The sequence below is a fragment of the Lissotriton helveticus genome, chromosome 3_1 (genome assembly GCF_964261635.1).
Source record: "Lissotriton helveticus chromosome 3_1, aLisHel1.1, whole genome shotgun sequence".
In the NCBI taxonomy this organism is placed as follows: domain Eukaryota; kingdom Metazoa; phylum Chordata; class Amphibia; order Caudata; family Salamandridae; genus Lissotriton; species Lissotriton helveticus.
Genome location: NC_136061.1, coordinates 261,779,836 through 261,805,216, shown reverse-complemented (window position 1 = coordinate 261,805,216; position 25,381 = coordinate 261,779,836). Strand labels below are relative to the sequence as shown.

At 44.5% G+C, this 25,381-nt stretch overlaps 1 protein-coding gene across 6 annotated transcripts in view; it reads right to left on the bottom strand.

Annotated features, from left to right (window-relative positions):
• The window catches only part of ACACA (acetyl-CoA carboxylase alpha), a 1,199,721-nt gene that overhangs the window by 1,004,264 nt on the left and 170,076 nt on the right, over positions 1 to 25,381 (bottom strand). For all 6 annotated transcript variants that reach the window (XR_013608606.1, XM_078679777.1, XM_078679779.1 and 3 more), the window contains 2 exons: positions 7,001 to 7,139; positions 978 to 1,087 (listed from right to left, as the gene is read on the bottom strand). Coding sequence is in view for 5 of the 6 variants with exons in the window: in XM_078679777.1 (XP_078535903.1) it covers positions 978 to 1,087; positions 7,001 to 7,139 (249 nt within the window). In the remaining variant the exon portion in view is untranslated. The remainder of the gene's footprint in view (positions 1 to 977; positions 1,088 to 7,000; positions 7,140 to 25,381) is intronic.

The following is a 25,381-nucleotide window of genomic DNA, read 5'->3' as shown; positions in this document are numbered from 1 at the left end:
AAAACATTCATTCATTCATCCTTCAGGCAATCAGGGTGAGGGGAACCAAGAACCCTAGCCTGAGTTTAAGCTCATTGGTTTCACGCACTGAAAAATGTTTGTTATATATGGTGTTCCCAGTGACTGGAATGGTGTCGCAGATATGAAGGATGAAGTCTCATATCCAATGGGAGTGGCAGGTGGGTCAAGAGGATCTACCGAGAAAGGCCTATCACTCCAGGCTACAGAAGTTCCACCAGGAATTAGCTTTAGAGCAGAGGAGATGTGGTTCCTCACAGCAGGAGAAAGCTTCATTGCTGAGGGTGGCTTTCAGGGAAGGGTCTTGATCTGACAAGAGCGAGACATGCTCAAAGGCAGACGAGCATCCACCGTCCCATAGCCTCGAGCCCCCAACCAATGATGCTGGTCCAGCAGAATCGGAGGGAGAAACTTTTGGGATCCTGATGCCAAATAAGATTAAAAATGGACTTTCTGAAAAAGTACATGCCATTGGACTGCACAGCTGATGTAATAGGACTGGGGGTGGGGTGGGGGGGGCAATGTTACAAAATCACTGGATGTTTTGTCTCATTTGATCACTGTTCTATCCAAGTGGTCCATGCCGTCTCCTGTATCTGCAGCATCCAGCTCTCTCAAATCCCAGCACCATGCAACTCTCTACTGTCTAGCAGCAAGCAGCTCTCTAATATCCCAGGATGTTCAGCCCTCTCCTATACTGGGGATAGTGTACCCTTTTGAATGACATGCAGTTCTTTTCCATCCTATGGACATGTACACAAATTCTATCAAATGGACATGAACAGCTTCATATCCTGAAGGCACAAACAACCACACAGTTTCCAAGGCTGGAGAATATTAATTCCAGGCCATCCACACCGTTACCAAGGGATATACGGCCCTTTCAAATCCCGGAGCCTGTCGCCAGTCCATCTCTTATCCACCCACTTGGTTGAATGACTTGCTTCTCCACAGCTCACCTGCACCGGAATTCTTTTGGCGATATCAAGAATAAGTTCAACGTTTGCATAGTTGTTGTTGTTTGGTCCCCCAGGAACAGGCACATAGTGGTCGGCCATCTTAATGTATTCTGCGGATACAAGAGGCAGAACTATTACTCTGGGCAAAGTCTCGTATTTACCACATCTTTTGTCTACTAATATTGAGCATCGTGGCCATACCAGGAAATGAACCCTCAATTAATCTGATTATACCTCTGTAGATAAAAAACACATTCTTACAAAACTCCGTTGTCTCACTCCCTGTATTTTAAATCTAGGCCTGCTTGTGCGACTTTGTCAATCTCAGTCCAAATCCAAATGAAAAATAGTGAGCCAGAACAAATGCAGAATAAGGTTCCCACCCAAAACAAATCTAATTGTCAAGGTAATCACAATGGCCCCCATTATACAATCTTTATACAGCAAAATTACTTGGGGCTCTTCAGGAGGTCACCTCAGTTTCAACTAAATTTTGGGTGCACCGATTAAATATTTTATGTACACTGGCACTACGGTTCTTACTGCTCAATCTGCAGTTAGCTTACAATACTGATTCACTAGTTTAACGCCTATAGTTAGGAGGATAATCTGAGGATCAACATATTTATAACTAGAGCAACAGTTTTCCCAAAAGGGAATCAAGTAAACATTACTAGAGAATCAGTGGAAGCTTGACAGACTGTTGCAACTAGTAGACTTATGTGGTGGCGTTCAGTCATTAACACCGTGTCACTGGATATCTTCTTTTCAACTCCGGCACCTGCCTCTTGGTGGAGTGGTACAATCCTGGGTTGCATTTAGAACTTCACAAACTGTGTGATCTAGCATATGGAGAAGAAGTAAAGGTTCCCTGAGCTCGGTCAATGCCTATCAATCATAAACCATGACGGACATCACTGTGTTCTGCTGTACTGTACTGCTCAACTCACCTGACCAGTGGCATCAATTTGTTTGTTTCACTTCCCTGAGTTGCAAGTGTCACCCTGAACACCATCCCTCAAGGAGGTACCCTGAATTGTGACCGGAATATCTTCCACTGTTCCCAGCAAGATCCACAACATCACTCCAGGACCACTTCCCATATTGTAAAAGTGCACATCACCACCATGGGCCCCATAGAAGCAATAGCACCCAGGACTGGAGAGCGTCATCTGATTAGATGAATCAGGATTGATCTATGGCTTTCAAACGGAAAGTCAAAAAAATGTCTAGGCTTCTAACACAATTTAGACCACATTAAGGGAAAGGGTATGATATAGCATGTTGAAAGCACTTTCTGCTCTTCCATTATGTGCTTACTGAATAATAATTCTTTTTATAGCACCTCCTACAGACACGTAAGCAGTGTTAAATCGCTGTAAATAACACGTGTTATTTACAGTGCTTTAACACATGTTACTCATATCCAGTCATATGGTATTGCATTTGTTAACATATGGGAGGATGAGCTGCCCTTGCCAGGATTCAAACTCATGACCTGGGAATCATCGCTTGTTTTGTAATGAGCATTTAAATCACTGAGCCATTTTGCTGTCTGGTGGATTCCATCTGCGACAATCACACAGAGTTTGAACTGTGGGGATGTCAACCTTCTGCTCTAGTCTTACTCGGTGGGCTTTACCTCATTCTGCACTCGGTAGGCCAGACTCCACCAATGTATGGCAGGTGACAACCCAGAGTCGCTCCTCATGCAGAGTGGCCAGGGGTGGGAGGGAAAGAGGAGAGATCCCCTTCAACCATAACCCTTTAAAGAACCCAGGGCAGGGAGGGGATCCTCTTCCATGGGAATGCCGTGGAGGCACAACAAGACAGAGGCTACGGCGCATTACTACAGCGGTGCCTCGGCCATTTAAATACCAGAATACACACGGACACAGGGATATACCCGACAGCTGCTGCTCAATTTACAAACACCAAAATACAATTTGGAAATGCTGAAACTCTCCTGCTGGAACCTCCAACATTCAGGCAAAAATGTTGACTGGAACAACCATTGTTTACTAGTGCAACAAGGGTCAACCTTGAGTCTTGCCACCTTTAAGAAGGATCACAAAATCCTCCAATTTGAGAGACAATTTGGATGAAGCTGGGATAACTCTCTGCCTCTCCTTTTCGAACTATCCAATTTATCCAGGCACAATCGACCTAAGCTTTCTCCCTTGATTCAAACTGCTGGGTCTAAGTGTTTTTTGTGGCGTATCGGTTATTAGTATGTTGATTGATATCCATATAATTCTTCTTGTTCTCTTGTAAAGTGTGTGATGCTCTTGGGCCAAGTTTACACTACATAAAACTGCAAAAAAAAAATAAAAAAAAATAAAAAACGGTAGCATACTCAGCAGCTTGATTTCTGAAAAATTTTGAGTCTTGCATTGTACATTTTAACAGCTGTAATGCTCCTAGTCTGAACAGCCATTACATAACAAAGGGGTAACCCAAAAATAACCCGAAGGACTTGGTAAATTGTGATACATAACAACACGGTCTAATCGGAGAGACCAGCAAAAAAGATAAAGCTAAACAGATTAACTTATCCTACTTTCATTTATCCGAGGAGGGGGGTGAAATGTTGCTTCTATCAATACGTGAGAGCTTATATAACAATACCAACTCTTATCACAGACAAAGAGGTAAATGCATGAATTTTAATATGAAAACCAACAGCATAAATACATTATTGTCTGAATATAATGTATTTATGCTGTTGATTTTCATATAAAAAAATCATGCATTTCCCTCTGATAATGAAAGTAAGATAAGTTAATTTGTTTAGCTTTGTCCTTTTCGCTGGTCTCTCTGATTGGACCATTGTTGTGACGCATCACCCTTGTCTGAACGCGACGCCCTTGTATGTGTGGAGGACACAAAATGTAGGGGCTGTGAAACCCCGCTACACTCCAGCTGCAGCCATCTTAAGGGGCTGCTCAGGAGTCCACACTTTTTTTTTTAAGATTAGGTTGTTTTCATATCAAATATCTCAAGTACACAACACCCACAGGCATGATCTCCCAGCTGCTAAAAGTTCTGCGAACAGTCATCAAGTAAGTGAGCAACGTCGCACCAATGGCAACAATTTCGGCAGTGTTTAAGAAAGGAGCATGTTACATTGCAGCCAATCAAATCTCGTATTTTAGATGTGACTAAAAGTGGTCAGATTCGATAGTGCTATTAAAAAAAAAGTAGAGAAACTCGTAACATTGAGTTGCTTCACACTTAGAGTGGTGGAAAGTTTGTAAAAACCAAACTGTCCTCCCCGAACCACAATGTGAATGAATGCCTGCCAAGCAAACGTTCACAGCTTTTATTTTAAAGCAGTAAGACTCTTAGCAAAAAGAATTTGGATGAAAAAAACTAAAAGTATCCCATACGACTCTCAAAAGAAAGATGCGTTGAGATGACAAATTTGTCATAGACGTGTATTTCAGAGGTTACTTGATTGTACAACTGGTGTTCACAATGTTCAAAATATGTTTTTACAATTTAAGGATAACGCTATCTGGAAATTTTGAGTGTGTCACCTCCCTAGGCAGAAGGCAATCATCTTACTAAAGGGGAGCCCCAGAAAAAAGAATTTTAAAATACAATGAAAAAGTGCCCGCTCTATCTGAAAATTTAAAGAAAATAATCACTGCAAAGCCAATAGGTCTGGGTTGGCTTTCAGACTTTCTGCCCTGGCAATGCTCATTTTGCTTTCGATAATTTTTGAAAGTTTGCTAATGTTGGAGGAACTACTGGGCCCTCAACTATATAAACAAGCATTTGCAATGCAATAGGTCTCGCATTAGGAAAGTTTGAGCTATTGGTATTGTAAAAGACAAATTTTGTATTATGTGTTGGTTTTGAAAATAGCTAAATTAATAGCTTTGTCATTTCAATTCCAATAGTTTTAACTTATGCAAATGTGACACCTATAGCATTTGTAATGCAATATGTGTTGTATTTACGTGACTTAGATGTATTGATATTACAAATAGCAATGGCTTTTTTTTTTATAACTTAAATAAAAGTTATTGTAATTTATAATGGCAATAGCTTAAACTTAACTGTAAATAACTTTTGTGAAGATTAGGTTCAGTGTATTTAATTGTGACGAAAATCCAAGAACAGAAAAATTGTGTTTAGCATAGGGATTTTGCTGCTTCTGTCATTGAATACTGACATATAATACAACAAGTAACATTACACCTACAACAAGCCAGGGCCATTGGCTTTGTCAATGGCTGTTAGTTGCATAAGAAAACAAGAAAGAGCAGTGGCGGTAAAATATCAAAGATGAAAATAAGTGAGTTATTGGAGTGACAAGTGCTTAGTTGATTTTTCATTAGAAAGTGTACTCACTTATCTCTTGGAATGTTTAACTGGCAGCGCATTCCGAATGAGTTCATAGTGGACTTGTGTATCTGCCAGTGTTATGTTTGTTTCTGTTAGTCCTTTGATGCTACCTCTCCTCATTTGTATGTGCACGGTATATCCCACTAATTTGCATAAATGATTTGACAACAGCCTGCCCGCAAGTATGCTAAAGCTAAAGGTAGCGTAATACTTTTGCCTGCACTAGGGCATTATTGTGAAAAGTATTTGCTAGTGATCTCGTTTTGATGTGCCTTTAATCACTTTTAATGTGTTGCCTCCATTTTGGGAGGGAGAGGGCTAGCTAGGCCACCGAAAGATGTCAACACTGTGTCTGAGAGTAGGGAGAATCGGGCCTCTTAAAAAAGCCTGCAGGATGAAGAAAACGCATAAGTAGCATTATTTTGACTCTGTGGGAAAAGCCTCATGTGAAAGCGCGTTTGCACATATGTTTATAATTAACACGAGACGCGGCGGGGGAGGGACGGAGGAGCGTTTAGAGAGCGAGCAAGGCAATGCATCGGGCTTTGCAAGCTGGCGTATGTGCACAGTATGACCATCTAATTTGCATAAATGATTTGACAACAGCCTGCCCGCAAGTATGCTAAAGCTAAAGGTAGCATAATACTTTTGCCAGCACTAGGGCCTTATAGTGAAAAATATTTGCTAGTGATCTCGTTTTAATGTGCCATTAATCACTTTTAATGTGTTGCCTCCATTTTTGGAGGGAGAGGGCTAGCTAGGAGACCGAAAGATGTCAACACTGTGTCTGAGAGTGGGGAGAATCGGGTCTCTTAAAAAAGCCTGCAGGATGAAGAAAACACATAAGTAGCATTATTTTTACTCTGTAGGAAAAGCATCATGTGAAAGCGCGTTTGCACATATGTTTATAATTAACGCGAGACGTGGCGGAGGAGCGTTTAAAGAGCGAGCAAAGCAATGCATTGGGCTTTGCAAGCTGGCGGCTGCGCGCGTGCAGGTGCGCGTGAACGCAAACGCTAGGCCAGCAGAAGCCTGGGGTAGTAGCACTTTTAACAAGTAACACGTGAACGTTATTGTAAACAAGCTCTTGGCATTATTGTGGTGGGGTGGGGCGGGGCGGGGCGGGAGCGCATTGCTTTGAAGTCTGATGGCGGGGGAGCAGCTTGGGAGCGCATTCCAAGAAGTCTGGTGCGAGGCTGATGGGTTTGACGTGCACGCGCGTCTCACACGACTGGATCACATGAACTGCACGTAATCCACGCTTGGTCAAGAGTTTGTTTCGCCTACTATATACTCGCTATTAATCCCTGCGGGATATAATAGCGAGACCTAAAAATATGTTGGCAAAAAGGAAAAATATTATTTGTCCAAAAAGCGCACTTTGTCGTAGTGGTCCATTTGCACGCCAACGTGTTACTTGTGAAAGTGCAGAATGCCGACATTCACAAGCAAGTTGGCCAAAGGCTGAAGAGGACGTACCCATTGTCCCAAGCTGTATGCTGTAATGGGAAGAAGAAAAATGTGAATGACATAATAACAGACCAATGGATTGAGAGGGCTGGCGGAAAGCCCGTATAAGAAACTAGCAATCTATACAGTTTTATTTCAGTAAAATCAAAAGGTACTAGCCAACGCAGACCTAAAAAACAAGTCCTTGCAGTGAAACTCACCTGCGTTGGCTTTTAGATCTTCAGGGGTCACCATGACCACGAAGCGCAGAGCTCGTTCATTTCGAAACACTTCATAAGACCAGCGACGGATGGAGCGCATGCACTTCACAGCTGCAATACCATTATTGGCAATAAGGACCTGCAAGGGAGACAAGAAAAGGAAAACAATTTGCATGCTTATTTCTTTTAGATCTTTTCACTGTCTACTTTCTGGAGACAATGAAACAAAATACAAGGAGGAGAACTTCTTATACCTTTAGGGACATGCGACTACTTAGCTCCTACAGTCCTAGAGACATGTCTCGGCCTAATACCTACTCTACTGGGAACATATCTCAGCCTATCTTTTCCACTCTTGAACACATGCCTTGACCTACCTCCTCCAGCCATGGGCAAATGTCTCAGTCAACCTCAACCACTCATTGGATATACAAAGTTCTACATCCAACAACGCTGGTTAACTGACATTCTTAAAAACATGCCACGAATAACCATTCACACTCCGAGGGACATGTGACTGCCTACCCGCTACACTACAGCCGACAAGCCAGGCTACTTCCTGCCATGTATCGGGAAGGATGGGATTGGTGAGAGCGAGAGAGAGAGAGAGATTGAGAGAAAGTGTGCATGTGTTCATGTAGATGGAAAACTAATATGTCCTTGTAAAAGAAAAATATTTCTCTTGTGTGTGGAAACATACATTTGAAAGTGGTCCAAAACATATTACATGGATTACTTGTTGAGTGTAGGCTTTTTGCACCATTGTAATGTGGCTGACAATTTATTTGTGGGACGTGCTGTGGGGACTACTCTTTTAAACTAAGCAGTTTGCAGGTCTACTACTGTCAGACCTGCCTTATCAAACACAGACTACCTCCAGAATTTCTAGGTACCTGCTTGATTTACCTCCACACCTTTAGACGTCTCCTGAAGTTCTAGGAACTATGACCCACAAACCCTGTGCACACAGCACAGCTTTAACAAACTAATTCCATGGAAACCATCATTTATTCCTCCCAGCATGAATCCCTGTTCATTATCAAAAATACCATCTCTTGGAAGAGGTCACATCAAGGGATATTTGAGGTGACTCTGTCCTTTTAGGGAACCAATTCCCCCACTCTACACAGCACTTTATGCGTGTATCGACATATGACGCACAATGTTTAGCCTTTGAACATGTCTCTATAATTCTAGCGCCCCATCCAAAAACTCTCATTCAAGCACCACCCCCTCTTTATAATATCCTTCCAACCATAGAGTCTGAGAGTAAACTCTAGGACACGGATGCAAACAGAAGCGCTATGTAGGGGTAGGAAGTACTATACAGATTCTGCAATATAATACAAGATATTAACTGGAACACATTGCTAGGCTGCATTCTCCATTCCGTGTGTGCATTAACACCTGTTGTCACTCTTGGTTATCACAACACATCGAACTGTATTTATCTTGTCACCAAGCTCTCAATCAAATATTTTCAAGACCTCTTCTACACTTGCACAGTTCAACAGTGGCAATCCACCAGGACCAAGTTAAAAGTCTGCTGGTAGGACCGGTGACAGAGGGATAGGGAAAAGATCTGCAGAAGAAACACTGAGCGAAGCATCACGTGTGGGCCCCTTTAGAAAACCAAAAATACATTTCTTTTAGTTTGACTTTGTCTTCAATCAACCGTAAATTATGATTTTTGATTGAATGAAACATTAGAACAGATCTGTGGCAATGTCTCAAGATGTGATTGCAGTGGTCTTCAGCGTGGGACCAACAGACCGGAGTTCTAGTTCAGGTGTCTCTCACTTGGCCAGAATGATGGGATCCTACAGAAATCACTGACCACACAGTACTCTACTTTCTTTATCTGCCAAAACTAGGAGAGCTTAGAAAACCAGCTATGAACCAGTGAGAAGCTAATAGGTTATCTTGTGTACAAGTGCATGGAAACCGAAAGCAGGAACACACAGATGCACATATAAAGATGAATCGACGTAGATACATACAACTATGGCTACAAACCTACTGATATCCACATATATACATTCAACATACATATGTGGACAGAGAACAGTGATGCAGGCACCCATGCCTGCACATAGACCAAAAGACAGAGTTATTTCTCAACAAACAGGGCACCAAGCACATAGACAACCAACATACAGATATGGATGGATTAAAATATATATATATATATATATATATATATTCACTGAAAAAACCATAGGTTATAGACCATATATAGTTAGGAATTAGCATTTACAAAACCTTGAAAATTCACTGAAAAAACCATAGGTTATAGACCATATATAGTTAGGAATTAGCATTTAAAAAACCTTATTTTACTCACACAAAACCATTGAAATTCCATATATAGTTAGTTGCACTAACTATATATCGCGCACCCGCAATCCACTGCTGTGAAGTAGTGTGGCTCACTGGTTAGAGGCGGCAGACCCGAGAGCAGAGGACGGCCCGGGACCAAGGTTCGATTCCCAGCGCGGCAGGTTTCTGGACCAGGGTCAGCGGACTCGATAATTCTCTCGCCTCGGTGCCCACTCTGATCAGCGTTCACACTCGGCAACTCTGGGCATTAGCTTGCCTCATCTTCACTAATGGCCCCACCAGACCGCCGGGGATGCCTGGTCTCACCCTGGAGATACCCATTAAGGGACCATCTCTCAGGGAAGCCAGGAAGGGTTTCGCAGCGGTCGAAGCGCCTTGGGACCCTACGGGTAAGTAGTGCGCTATATAAATGCCTATACATACATACATACATACATACACTGCTGATCATGTCACATATTACATCATTCATGACATGGTCAGTGACATCACTGATGACATCACTGATGACATCTCAAATGACATCACTGATGACATCTCAAATGACATCACTGATGACTACATCCAGTGACTGTATAATTCTGTAAAGTTAAAATATGTCTTACATATTGAAGAATGAGTGGATGTATAAGTGTCTTGATGAAGGATTTAGTAGGGGCATGGCTGACTGTATGAGTGACTGATTAAATGTGTCTCACTGAGTGCATGGGTTAGTAACTAAACTGTCTTAATTTGTGCATCATTATGTCTGTTGTTCTGTAAACTGCTGCATGTGTTGATCATTAGCTATATGATTAACTGTATGGGTTATTGATTGGTTGCCCAAGCATTTGTATGGGAGACTGAGTGTGTGTGTGGGTGGCTGGGAGGTGTATGACTCTCTGCATAGATGTGTGAGCAGTTGATTGACTAGATGTATGGGTTCAAAAGTGCATGTGGAAACAGCTGTATGGGCGGTTGACTGTGTGCATGAGTGTATTGGTGAGTGAATGGATATCTCAGTGCTACATGTCAAAGTAAGTACATATGTAAAACACAGTACATGTGAGAGTTGACATATATAAATAACTGTGCATAAGAGCCAGTGAATGTGTGAGTGGCTGTATGGATCATTGTGAACTTGTATCCAGGATTGTATAAGTGAGTAAATATGTTTTAGTATATGTTTGAATAAGTAAGGTGTGTATAACTGTATAGTTGAGGAAATGGAGGTGTGATTGATTCTTTGCATGACTGACTAAGTGTCTGAGTAACTCCATGGATGAGTGACAGTCTATGAGTGTCTGTTTACACTGAGTGTATCTAAGGTTATATTAGAGTCTGAAGAGGTTCATCGTATTATCACATGAATGATGTCATCAGTGATGTGATCAGTAATGTCAAATGAGATGTCATCAGTGATGTCATCAGTGATGTCATTTGAGATGTCATCAGTGATGTCATCAGTGATGTCATTTGAGATGTCATCAGTGATGTCATTTGAGATGTCATCAGTGATGTCATCAGTGATGTCACTGACCATGTCATGAATGATGTAATATGTGACATGATCAGCAGTGGATTGCGGGTGCGCGATATATAGTTAGTGCAACTAACTATATATGGAATTTCAATGGTTTTGTGTGAGTAAAATAAGGTTTTTTAAATGCTAATTCCTAACTATATATGGTCTATAACCTATGGTTTTTTCAGTGAATTTTCAAGGTTTTGTAAATGCTAATTCCTAACTATATATGGTCTATAACCTATGGTTTTTTCAGTGAATTTCAATGGTTTTTTAATAGCAAATATCATAAGCTGTCGAATGTCAAGTACGTGGTAAGTGAAAACATTTTCGTGTTTATGCACACTGATCTGCTTTGAATGGTGCCCCCCCCCCCTCATTTCTATTAGGAGTACTCTCTCTTTGCACATAGTGAAGAGTAGTTAACGCAGGCCTTTGCCCCCGTTGTAATACGTCGTGCCTGCTTCTCTCTCCATTTGATTGATTGTTATCCAAGTATTTACTGTTTTAGAATTGGTTCTCTTTGGTTCATTCTCTATTTACAAACAAACACAGAGTCGCAATACTCTGTTTAGTCTTTGCAGATAACGAAAAATCGTGTAAAAAAAAAAAGAAAAGGAATCGAGCAAAATCAGTAGGCCACTAATGGGATCTCTTTTTGACCTCGCTAAAATAGAAACATTAGGAACAACCCCTCATGACAAATACAAAACTAGTGAGATGAACTGAACTCCACACAATGATGGCTGCAAAACAGCTCGGCTCCGCCACCCACCCCGCCCAAAATAACGATAAAGAGCGGCTGCCATGATTGGTTGCGGAATGGCCACGACGGAGCTACGAAATGGTGCTGCTCTCATGCTAACCCCAGCTTCAGTCTGAAACATCCAGAAACACTGTAGACTACCAATTCGATCAGTTCCGGTAGCGCCCCAATGTAACCCGGTAGAGAAGAACTAGCCCTCCCCTCTTTGACTGATGGTTCTTGTTGCCTGTCCCTTCTGTTGTCATTTAACAGAACTATTTAGCGTGCTGAAAGGGGTTGTGTTCCGACCGCTGGTTGGTGGAGACATTTTGACTATATTCTGGACCTGCGTTGTCGCGTAATGCGTCATATGACGCGCCGCGTTAGCGCATCCGGAAGTCATCCGGGGCGCGCAGCGCGTAACATAAGCATAACAAGTCATGTGACTTGTTAATAAAACTTTTCATTGGTTCATTTTACTTTTCTTATTCTAATGATGAAAGGCTTGGTCATATGACCTAAAAATTACGCTTTTTATTACTTCCGAACATTATTTTTTTTTAAATATATGTTATAATGTTCCAGGCTAATGTACTTTCCCGGAAAATTTACAACTGTCCTGCAAGTAAAATATATTCTTTTTTCGAGAAAAAGAGCGTTTCTTCGTCCCATGACGGAGCCGTTGAGCAAAAGAGGGTCGACCTGCTGTCTTAGTCGCCGATACGCCTGAATATGAGATTCTTATCGATCACTTTATGTTGCAGGAGTAGAAAACACAACAGCCCTTGACCATTTATCTTTACTGCGTTCCTTCGTATTATACCTTTTACCCTTCATGTAATTGGTCTGCTTTATTTCACTTGCCTTTTAATGATTCTAAAACAGTGACTATTATTAAAAACTTTACCAATGTATATACTACTACCATGTTTTCTTTTAAAAACCTTTATTGTGAAAATTTCATTATACAAATACGAGCCTATAACCACGTGGGCCGGCCACGGAGCAAACTGTAATCGTATATGATGAGTAGACATTTACACTGTAGAGGAACGTAACGGGCGGGCCATTAGGTTGCAAGAACTAAGGTGTCTAACAGTTACGGAATCGGTGGACGTACATTTTATAATTAAAATACGACAGGGCCAGTTACAATAAAATTATCTACATATACATTTGCGGGCAAGTACCATGGGTGACGTTAATTCGAACTTTCAATAGTACAGTAATCAGTAACACATCAGAACTTAATATCAATAGGGATGTCGAAATATTCAATCAATTCTCGTCCCCGCCCGCCATGTGCTTCAAAACTGCATACGTATCTCGTGATTTCAAGGTTCTGCAACCAGTACACAACAAGGAGTTACGAGTCCCATTTATTCCGGCGCCATTTTGGGCGAGGACGGGCAGGTCCAGGATATAGTCAAAATGTCTCTACCAACCCTCGACTATGATGATGTTCATATGCTGTATTTATTAGAGTAACACTCATCTGTCCACATGAAATTAATTTGCCACAATCTAAACATGTCATTTTAATCTTTCCAAAGTTCTTCTAAATATTTGGGACCGTTTCCCTTGCCTCTGATGCTGTCAGTGCCACTTCTTTGATGAATGTACTAGCAGGTCAGGGGTTCTCCTCCAAATCTCTCTTTTATGCAGCACTATAATTAATTGGTGCCACCTCTCCATATGACGATGCATGGTATAGTTACCATAACTATATTTTTTTCGGTTCCTCTGGAGAGTTCATCGTGGCAGATGAAGCGTGTAACGTACCGGACATTTACCTTTTTTTGCATGTACAGGAAAGGAAAAAAAAATCGAGCGTCCGAGTTCTAAGGTGTCCCAGGTCCATTTTAGTGGACCAGGCCCAAATCCAAAGAACAGGCCGCCATTTTGAGAGTCCTGTTGCAGCCGCCTGTCGCTGTAGCATCAAGAGCAGCCGAAACTCAGCTGAATGGCAACTGAAACGGTAAAGGGGCGCCCCACTACAGCAGACGAGCCTCCACCTAGGAAGGCCCGTTCACGCCGCCTCCCCCCCCCCCCTTCGGGCACCCCACGCGGTTATTCGGAGCAGTATTGTAGGATGGCCACACCAGTGCGGCAACTTGCTAGACATCACCTCGGTGGTAACCGAATCTCAACGCCTTGTGGTGTCTTCTATTCAGAAAACATTGTTATGCTGCCTTCGACATATTCGCCGCAAGTGCGCACACAACTCAACTGCATAGCTTGCTAGACACCACCTCGGTGCCATCTGGATCTTGGAATCTCAGCGCCTCTTGGTGTCTTCTCTTCAGAAAATATTGTTGCGCTGCCTTTGGCCCCATTCGCACATCGGTCCGCTACTGACGCCATCTCACAGGCTAATGGGGCGCCCCACGCCGACTTTCAGCATTGTAGGATGACCACACCAGTACAGCAACTTGCTAGACATCACCTCGGTGCCATCCGGATCTCGGCGCCCCACTGCAGATGAAGTGCCTCTCAACTATGAAACCACCACGGTGACATCCGGATCTTGGCGCGTTGTGCTGCCTTCGGCCTATTCGCACATCGGTCCGCTACTGACGCCATCTCACAGGCTAATGGGGTGCCCCACGCCGACTTTCAGCATTGTAGGATGACCACACCAGTACAGCAACTTGCTAGACATCACCTCGGTGCCATCCGGATCTCGGCGCCCCACTGCAGATGAAGTGCCTCTCAACTATGAAACCACCACGGTGACATCCGGATCTTGGCGCGTTGTGCTGCCTTCGGCCTATTCGCACATCGGTCCGCTACTGACGCCATCTCACAGGCTAATGGGGCGCCCCACGCCGACTTTCAGCATTGTAGGATGACCACACCAGTACAGCAACTTGCTAGACATCACCTCGGTGCCATCCGGATCTCGGCGCCCCACTGCAGATGAAGTGCCTCTCAACTATGAAACCACCACGGTGACATCCGGATCTTGGCGCGTTGTGCTGCCTTCGGCCTATTCGCACATCGGTCCGCTACTGACGCCCTCTCACAGGCTAATGGGGCGCCCCACGCCGACTTTCAGCATTGTAGGATGACCACACCAGTACAGCAACTTGCTAGACATCACCTCGGTGCCATCCGGATCTTGGCATCTCAACGCCTAGTGGTATCTTCCATACAGAAAATATTATTGCGCTGCCTTTGGCCCCATTCGCACATCGGTCCGCAACTTAGACATCACCTCGGTGCCATCCGGATCTTGGCATCTCAGCGCCTTGTGGTGTCAGTCAGAAAATATTGTAGCGCTGCCTTTGGCCCCATTCGCACATCAGTCCGCTACTGACACCATCTCACAGGCCAACAGGGCGCCCCACGCCGACTTTTACCATTGTAGGATGGCCACACCAGTGCCACAACTTGCTAGACACCACCTCGGTGCCATCCGGATCTTGGCATCTCAGCGCCTTGTGGTGTCTTCTATTCCGAAAATATTGTTGCGCTGCCTTTGGCCCCATTCGCACATCGGTCCGCTACTGCCGCCATCTCACAGGCCAACGGGGCGCCCCACGCCGACTTTCAACATTGTAGGATGGCCACACCAGTGCGGCAACTTACTAGACACCACCTCGGTGCCATCCGGATCTTGGCGCGTTGTGCTGCCTTTGGCCTATTCGCACATCGGTCCGCTACTGACGCAAACTCACAGGCCAACGGGGCGCCCCACGCCGACTTTCAGCATTATAGGATGGCCACACCAGTGCTGCAACTTGCTGGACACCACCTCGGTGCCATCCGGATCTTGGCGCGTTGTGTTGCCTTCGGCCTATTCGCACATCGGTCCGCTACTGACGCCGCCTCACGTGCCAACGTATTTTCTCCGCATTTTATACCCTATGCCGCATAACAGGTCATGTGACTTGTTTATAAAACTTTTCATTGGTTCATTTTACTTTTGGTTTCCTAATGATAGAAGGCTTAATCATATGACCTAAAAACAACACTTTTCATTGGATGAAAACTTTTTTTTTTCCCCCAAACGATGAAAGCCCCACCTTGTTTCTGGATGTTTCAGACTGAAGCACCACCATCTCGTAGCTCCGTCGTGGTCATTCCGCGAGCAATCATGGCAACCGCTCCCCACCAGAAGCCTACAGGAGTCGGGGGCCCCCAAAACTTTTGATAAATCCTCAAGGCGGAGGGGACGCTTTCAAGAATGGGGTCCAAGACCTAGCAGACAAGCGTCCGATTTCCAAGGTGTCCCAGGGCCATTTCAGTGGACCAGGCCCAAAAAGGAAAGAGCCTGCCGCCATTTTGAGAGTCCTGTGACAGCCGCCTATCGCTGCACCGCAAGAGTGGGCGCAACTCAGCTGAATTGCGGCTTTTGACACAGTGGACCAAAAACGGACGGAATGGCAACTGAAACGGTAAAGGGGCGCCCCACTACAACAGATGACACTCCACCTGGAGAAGCCCGTTCACGCCGCCTCCCCCGGGGCGCCCCACGCCGTTATTCGGAGCAGCATTGTAGGATACCAAAACCAGTGCGGCAACTTACTGGACATCACCTTGGTGCCATCGTTCTGCTGCCTTGGAACTATTCGCACAACAGTTTGCTACTGATGACCCACCCCCCGCGACGCCCCACGCCGTTATTTGCTGGGCGGCAACTTACTAGACATCACTTTCGTGTCATCTAGATTTCAGCGCGTTCTGCTGCCTTGGAACTATTCGCACAACAGTTTGCTACTGATGACCCACCCCCCCGCGACGCCCCACGCCGGAAATCTGGACGTTGTGCTGCGTTGGGACTATTCGCACAGCCGACCGCTACTTCGTTGTTTTTCCCTAAAAATGTTTATATGTTATTACTATTTTTGTTTTCTTGTATATATTTATAAATTATTAAAGTTTTATAATCTTACTACTTTGTCGGAGTGCTATATATTTTTAATGTGACACATAATTGTAAAAACTTTGATGTACAAAGAGTCATCCCTGGAATCTTCCGCTTCAGGCTCGGTCCCCTCCCCAATCACAATACAGGATGGTTTTCAGATAATAGGAACGCTTCTGCTGTGACGAATCTCATCGAGTGTGGGCCTTGATCTACTATAACTCCTTTGAAGAGGGGTGATTCTTTACAGCTGGGGCCATAAACTACATCTGCAGGGCTAGCTGATAGCCTAGGACCGGCCTGGACAATCGGACACAGAGGAAGAGGAGTGTCAGAGGGTGCGGTAGTCAATAGGGCGAAAGGGAGGTGTCGGGCGGGCACAGGGTGTGATTCTCAGGGAAGAGCAGCGCAGATGGGGGGAGGTTTATTACCCATGCATAAGACAGAAAGCGGGGGTGACCACTGCCTGGGGGAGATGCTTGCGAGGGTGGGGAGCCATGCTAAGGATCGACAGCGTGCAGAGAGTGGGTCTGGTCAAGGCATCTAAAATGGCTGCCGTGCACGACAAAAGTGTGGCATTTGAAAAAAGACAAGATGGCGCAGACAATGTTTTTCAACACTTCCTGATTTCCTTCGAATCGAACGTTAACAGACGTTGGGGCATATTACCAAACTTAAGCGATATTTATCCCTAACGATGCTTAGCAACGATTTTTTTACCGCTAAGCATCGTCAGAAATTATCGCAGATAAACCTTGCTATTATCAAGGTTTATCGCAAATACGATAATAAACGACCGCAATGCATTAATATCGCTGAAAACTCAGCGATATTCATGCATTACCGAGCTAATGCTCTTAGCCATGTTATCCACCTCCCATTGGATAACATGGCTAAGAACTGCTCAGGGCAGGTGCTACTTTTTGGAGATATTCGCGCTTATCTCGAATATTTCCAAAAGTTGATAATAGGAGATAGCGATGTTAGCGACTGTTTCCAGTCGCTAACATCTTGGCACGCCCACTTTGCATGTCATTAGTGATAAATATCACTCACATGCAAAGTGGGGCCCAAGATGGTCGCTATCTCCTACTAGCCGTCGCTAACTGGTGTTAGCAACAGCTAGGTAATACAGATATAATTTTATCTCCGCGAAGCGGAGCGCTGTTACAGATATATATCTTGTTTTTGAACGTTAATTTCTCAAAATCCACTGAAGCACATATATTGAGACCTAGCAAAGGCACATCGAGCTACCAGTCCCTACAATTTTGCCAAGTTTCGTGCAAATCCATTCAGCCGTTCGATTATTATTATTATTATTTTTTTGCCCCGCGGGGCCCTTTTAAAACCTCCACATCAAACCTAAGAGGTCAAGGAGGATCTACTATGCCCCCTTATGGTCATTTGCCCCTTCGCTTTGGCCTCCTCTTGTCTCTCAATCCTACCGAGAGACAAGATGGCGGCCGCTACGGACTGTTTGGAATGTTGACAGACGCCGGAGAACCAATCAGCTTCGCAAAGCTCCGTAACGCGAAAAGTACGCGAAGCGGAGCGCTGTTACAGATATATATCTTTTTTTCAACGTTAATTTCTCAAAATCCACTGGAGCACATATATTGAGACCTAACAAAGGCACATCGGGCTACCAGTCCCTAATATTTTACCAAGTTTCGTGCAAATCCATTCAGCCGTTCGATTATTATTATTATTATTTTCTTTTGCCCCGCGGGACCCTTTTAAAACCTCCACATCAAACCTAGAGGGTCAGCGAGGATCTACTATGCCCCCTTATGGTCATTTGCCCCTTCGCTTTGGCCTCCTCTTGTCTCTCGATCCTACCGAGAGATAAGATGGCGGCCGCTACGGACTGTTTGGAATGTTGACAGACGCCGGAGAACCAATCAGCTTCGCTTCACAAAGCTCCGTTGCGCGAAAAGTACGCGTAGCGGAGCGCTGCCCGGTCCGCTGTTACAGATATATATCTTTTTTTGAATGTTAATTTCTCAAAATCCACTGAAGCACATATATTGAGACCTACAAAAGGCACATCGGGCTACCAGTCCCTACATTTTTGCCAAGTTTCGTGCAAATCCATTCAGCCGTTCGAGCTAAAAGTGAGGCCAACCGCCCTATGGGAAACTCAATGTTAAAAACACGTTTTGGGACCCCCCTTTTTTCTCGGCCCCCCCTTGACGAACCCCCCCCAAATTTTCAGGGGCTGCTCAGAAACAAAATGTTCCATTTTCCTGAAAATTTCAGCCAATTCCGTCCACAAACGCCAAAGTTATTAGACATAGAATTTTCAAAAATCCCATAGAGAAAAAATCCTAACTATATATACCTACTGGCGACCGCCAGTAGGTAATATATATATATATATATATATATATATATATATATATATATATATATATATATATATATATATATATATATATATATATATATATATATATATATATATATATATATATATATATATATATATATATATATATATATATATATATATATATATATATATATATATATATATATATATATATATATTGCACATTCACTTTTCCATAAAAACAAAAAACCTACTTAGCGTCTGACGTCGACATGACAATTTGAGTTGTTTATGATTTGTTGCATTCTAGAGATTTAATTTGTGTCCCTAGTTTATATTTGGCTGCTATTTGGGTTGCAACACAGCAGATACACTGGGAACCTTAATTAAGTATGCTACAGTGTGAATGTAAATTGTTCTCCGCTTATGCTGTGGACTAGATTCTGAACAAGATGTCTATCTCAGGAATATGTGTAGTGTATTTTATTAAACCACAGAGGTCTGCCCGTAGGGCCTGGTAGGAGTCCTTTCAGTGGCAAATGTATACCCATCAACCAACAACTTGACTTAAAATTCCAGTCTTTTAATGTATTTAAGGGGGCTACCCTATTAAGGTCAACACAAAATTGGCTACAGGTGTGGCGCGTTAAATTAGTTTGAGTCCACAAACCCTATAGGACAGTGTCACAATGATTGTATGATATCAGTGTGGTCATCAATGATGTCACTTGAGATGTCAATAATATAATTAAACATGCCATGGGTGGTGTAATACAGGAGATCTTAATGTATTTATTTATTAAGACGTTTTAGATAGCGCTTGCCAGACCCGAGGGTATTGGAGCACTTTACATCAGTTACATTTCAGAAAATAACACAATACATTCATAGTAAGTATGGGTCGCAGCGTAGCCATGAGGCGCTGAGGTATTTGAAAGTCTTAGAGGAAAGTTACTGTCCTGAGTAGAGCCCTGCTTTTGGGGAGGCGTGACACGAAAGGGGTCAGGGGCACAGCAGGGGTAGAAGTCATTGAGGACACAGAGTCGAAGCTTAGTGAGGAGTCTGCTTCAGCGTTCCGGCTGTTCCCATCGGTTCACTAGGGAGCGGTCGAGGAACAAGACTTTGAGCTGACTTTTGAATTTTGCAAAAGATGGAATAGTTCTGATGTAAGGGGAAATAGAGTTCAAGACTTTGGGCGCGTTCCCGGCGAAGGACCGGCCCGCGGTTTTTGTTTGCGTGTTTTCAGCAGGATGAGAAGCAGAGTGTCAGAACTTCTGAGGTTTCTGGTCTGACCGGCTTTTTTGAGTTTGGAAGCCAAATATTCCGGTTTGCTGGTGTGCAAGGCTTTGTGTGTGAGGCAGGCTGTTTTGAAGTTTGCCCGCATTTCAACTGGGAGCCACTTTAGTTCTCCGAGTGCAGGTGAGATGTGATCAAATTTCTTGATTCCGGTGACCATTCTGGCTGCCGCCTTGAGTTGTTTAGAGGGGAGCAAGATGTGATTTTGCTATTCCTGAGAGGACTGCATTCCCATAGTCTAGTCTTGACAACACCAATGCTTGGGTGGCTTGTTTGAGATCCTTGGGCGGGATGAAAGGTTTTATTTTGTTCAGTAACTTCAGGTTAAGGAAAGCACTCTTAGATGAGTTCTTAACCGCATGCGCGCTAGCGGTTTTCCCGCTGCGCGCTGCGATTTTAAAAAACCCGCGTTACATGACGAGCTCAGTTCGTCATCCGCGTAGCGCAGTTTACGCTCATGACGAGCTGAGCTCGTCATGAGCGTAGAAGGGGTTAATGTGTTTGTTCATGTCCAATTTCAGGTCTAGCGTGATACCTAGCGATTTAATGGAGTCGGCCAGAGTGAGGTTCCCGTTAAGCGTATCAATAGCTTTTAGCCATTTCGCAATTTGGGGGTTCTCTTCTTTGTTTGAGATGAGGAGAAATTCCGTTTTGTCTTGATACAGTTTGAGGTGGTTACTTGACAGTCAGTGCTGGACTTCTCTCAATGTGTTGTTGAGTCTTTGAATGTCTTTGATGGAAGCGGTTTCCAAGTAGATCTGAGTATCGTCTGCATACAGATGAAAGGGAATGTAGGCTTTTTGGAGTAGGGTGGTGAGGGGTTCCATGTAAATGTTGAAAAGTTGCGGGGAGAGCACTAAGCCCTGGGGGACTCCCCTGCTGACTGTGAGTAGGTTGGACGTACAATTTTTGATTTTGATTCTTAGGGTGCGGTTGTGTAGGAAGGAGGAGAACCAGTGAAGGACCACCTCGTCAAGTCCGGCCCTTTCTTGGAGGGCCTTAATGAGAAGATTGTGATGGACCGTGTTAAATGCTGCCGATAGGTCTAGGAGAATGAGGAGGCAGCAATAGTCCAAATCAAGTGATTTGTGGATATCGTCAATGACGTTGAGGATTGTGTTTTGTTTTTGTTTCTAAACATTTGTTTTTAGTTTCTTTCAAACACCTAACCATATTGCCACTTTAGCCTTTGAGTTTTCAGTGAATTTCAGTTTTTTTATCATACTCAGCCAAGGGGGTTGGCCACAGCCCTGCACTCATCATGGCATTTTCTCTGTACACATTTCAAAATCTACCAACAAATGAGTGCAATTGAATGTCAAGGATTGTGGGCTAATGTGTCCTTTCATTTTCTTAGCCTGTGGAGCTACCACAGCACAGTTCTGCGCCAGTGGCGGCCGCTCCATTTGGCATAGCAGCCCTACCCCCCCCTCCCACCACCAGTACATAAAACTATAATAAAATGGGTTTTAAACCAGTTTTCTTATCATTTTATGTTAAGCCCCTGAACCAGGGGATGACACTGCTGGTGGGGGAGTCACTCCCTTCACTGCGCATGGGGTGTTTGACCGGCCGTCTCAGTCCTACCAAACCTCTCATGTGCAGTGAAGCTCTCTCCAGCCTCAGCTGCATTGCTGTGGCTGGCGACAGCAGGGACAGGCTCCCAATCTGCCTGGGGGCGCAGGTTGCAGACACTCAGACCAATTCTGAAGCTGATCTCAAGAGGACAGTTTCAGGATTGGCTGCAGGGCAGGTTGGGAGCCTGTGCCCAGCTCCGGAGCCAGAAGCAGGAAGATCTGCTGCACCGCAGATGGCGGCAGCGTTATGGTAAAGTGTATTTTTATTATTATTATTATTTTTTTGTTACCCAAACCCTTACCACTTCCCTTCTCTCCACCTCCCTCCTCTGACTTGGCCCGTCCCCACTGCCCCCACTTTGGCTGGGGACGGGCCGCTACTGTTCCACGCACAGTGCTTTATTTGTGGCATTGGCCATTGGGGGAGAAACAGAACCATAACATTTAGTTCTTGTATTTATACGCCCAAGCCAAGATGGCCCCCATACTCTTGGAAGTTATGTCACAAGACGATGGGGTTTGGGCTTTTTTTCAATTTACACAAGGTATTTTACGCGATTTGGTGTTTCATACTGTGCTTTGAAACAAAAATTGTACAAATAGAGACTGCAAATTTGAAAATGTATATTAGAAGCCAATGATTTTGGAAAACATTACTCTGAGTGCTAACTGCTCTGGAGGTGTATGACTTACTTTTCAAATTCTCTGCCTTAAACGTAGTAGAATAGTCTTTTCGGAATGTACCTCTTGCTTCCAATATCGCCCCCACTCCGGGGGGGATGCTGACCGTTAACATGCGCTTCAGTCACTTCTCTTTCAGCTGCACTCTTTCAGCTGTGATGTCCCTTTGCTTCATTGGTGCTCATCATGCAAGCCTGAGTCTGTGTTGTGCAAGTGTTTGTTTTAGAAGTATTCCCTGTGACAGCTTTTCTTTTCTTTTGAGAGGCCATTTAAACTCGTAATATAATTAGTGCACTTTCTTCATGACTCTTTAAGTCATTTCAGAAATGAGGCTGCTGGCAGAGAATGCCCTTCTCTAATTAAAGGAATATCTCTCATATGTCCAGTGGGAGAACAATAATTTTCTTCTGGGTCGAAACATACATTTGAAAATGGTCCAAAATATATTATATTGATGAGTGCATGCTTTTTATTCAATTGTAACAATTTATATCAGTGGACTTACAACTGCTTGGATGCCACTGAACTATTGATCATCCATTACTTTTATTTTATACGTGGAGCTGGTTTATTTTAGTTATTCAACAATACTTTATGTAGTGTATTGTGCCTTTTCCCTCGCTGCTGCTTTTGTATCCCATTCACTCTTCCAATGCACTGCATTCTCCTCTCCCCTTAAAAGACCCGTGTTCCCTCCCCCTTCAGTCACTTTCTTATAAAATACTGTGTGCTCATGTTTAAAGATGGTGTGTACAGTTAGCCAGCTGCGGCACATGCAGGTAAGAGCGGTGGGGCAGGGTTGGGGGGGGGGGGGAAGGAGGGGAAATTGACAGACGACCACGAGGGAAAATTAAATAAATAATTTATTTTACCTTGTCGTCTGTCGAAATCACCCCCCACCCACACGGCCCCACCACTCTTACCTGCAAAGCCACGGCTGCATTGAGCATGTTAGTGCTTTAAAATCTGGTAACATGAAAAGCTATAATCGAAGCGGACCAGGCAGGGTCCAGCATAGGTGCTTCTTAATATATCTCACGATCCAAAGAAGACGGGAAAGGTGTAATAGGTACGGTTTTGCTAGAGTCAGAAAGTGCTCCATTAGGAGCAAGAGCCCTCACACACCCACACGGGTGTCCTGCTTCATCACTGGACTAGCTACTCGTCGGGCCGGTGCCGTTAGGATGAGGGCTTCAGGGAAAAGATGCAGACATGGCCGGCCATAGAATGGGATCACCAGGGCATAGACGGTAGCAGCCAGGGAAAACGTAGGGGCGCGCGAGCACAATTTTCATCCCTCTAGCTTTAGGGACATATGAGGGCCATGGGCAGGGCGCCAGAGGCCCCTCCTCCCAGGGAGAAAAGTCTGGGAAGGGTTGCACGGCTACATGCTGGAAATACGACAACGATGAGTGTAAATGGGGGCATGCCTGCAGATTTAAATACAGCTGTAGCAACTGCAGCGTCACTCACTTAGCAGCCCATTGCAAACAGGCAAAAGAAGCTGGGGACATCAGAGAGAATGTTTAAAAAAAAAATAGAGGGCACGAACAATCACATGGGGGGTGAGCGAAAGGAATCAGAACATTCGTTGCGTTACTGTATAATTACCCAAAGGAAAAAGACCGACAGCTACTTGCAGATGGTTTCACATACGGGTTCCCCATACAAGGGACCCATGGCCTCGCAGCTTAGCCACAACCTAAAATCCATACGGGACAACCCAGAGGCGCCGGGCAGAAGAGGGAAGGAGGTCTAGCTGGGTAGAGTAGCAAGCCCCTTCAGCACACACACCCCCGCAAACTCTCATGGTGCACCCGTTGGGGTGGTACCGAAAAAAGAGACCGGTAAATTCCGCCTTGTACACCACCTGTCGCACCCACAAGGAAATTTAAAAAAATGACTGGTTGGAACAGGACAGCTGCATGGAGGCATGTGCCTCGAAGGACGATTGGTGGATTTGATGAAGCAGAAAGTAAAGGGGGCTTTGGTAGCAAAAATAGACAGAGTCCGACTTCCGTCTCCTACCTCTACACCCGCAGAGCTACCACCTGCTGAGCTTTTAGTTAGATGGGGCGTTTTACTACGACAAATGGCTACCCATGGGGTGCACGACATCATGTGCTTAGTTTGAGTCATTCAGCAGTTTCTTAAAGTGAGTGCTGGGGACACCTCACCCAGCGGGAGGGTGCATACACTACCTGGTTGACTTCCTGTTCATTACCAAACCAGAATTGGAGGAATGTGCAGACCTACTCTGCCAGTTTGAGGGGTTGGCAGAGCTGGGAGTCCTATTGGCGCCAGAAAAAATAGAGGGACCTGTCACCAAGCTGTAATTTTTGGGAATTGAGCTGACTCTGGAGGTAATAAGCAGGCTGTCCAGTGACAAGGTAGCTGAGCTGCGGCAAATCATAGGGCACCTGCTACAAAGAAGGCGATGGTGTGGGAATTCCAGCAGCTACTAGGGAAAGTGAACTTCGGGAAAAGAGTGATCCCAGCAGGGAGACCCTTTGCCAGGCAGTTAGTCTGGTTTACCAAAGGGATGACGAAGAGGCGTCCTGGGGTGTGCCTCTTGCAAGGGGTGAAGGAAGACCTAGAGCAGTGCGACACTTTCATAGCCGGGTTCAACGGCACGTTCATGAGATGGGAACCCTGGGCAATGTCCGAACATTTGAAGCTTTATCCTCGGAAGCGCATGGTCAGCATCACATTGGCCAGACAGCTGGCATAACACACGGATCACAGGCAACATTATGCTCCGGGAGCTCTTCCCTGTTATAGTGGTTTCTACAATATGGGGTGACAGGCTGGCTAACTGTCAGATCACGCTATGGTCAGACAATCATACAGTAGTGCAGGCGATTAACCTAGGAACAGCAAAATGTCCAGCAGTGGAGAGGCTCCTGTGACATTTAGTCAGCTGCCAATTAAGGGTGAATATAGCGGTGAGGGTCAGACACATTGAAGGGGTGGCGAATTCAATAGCTGATGCGATCTCTCGTTTTCAGTGGGACAGATTCAGGGAGCTGGCAC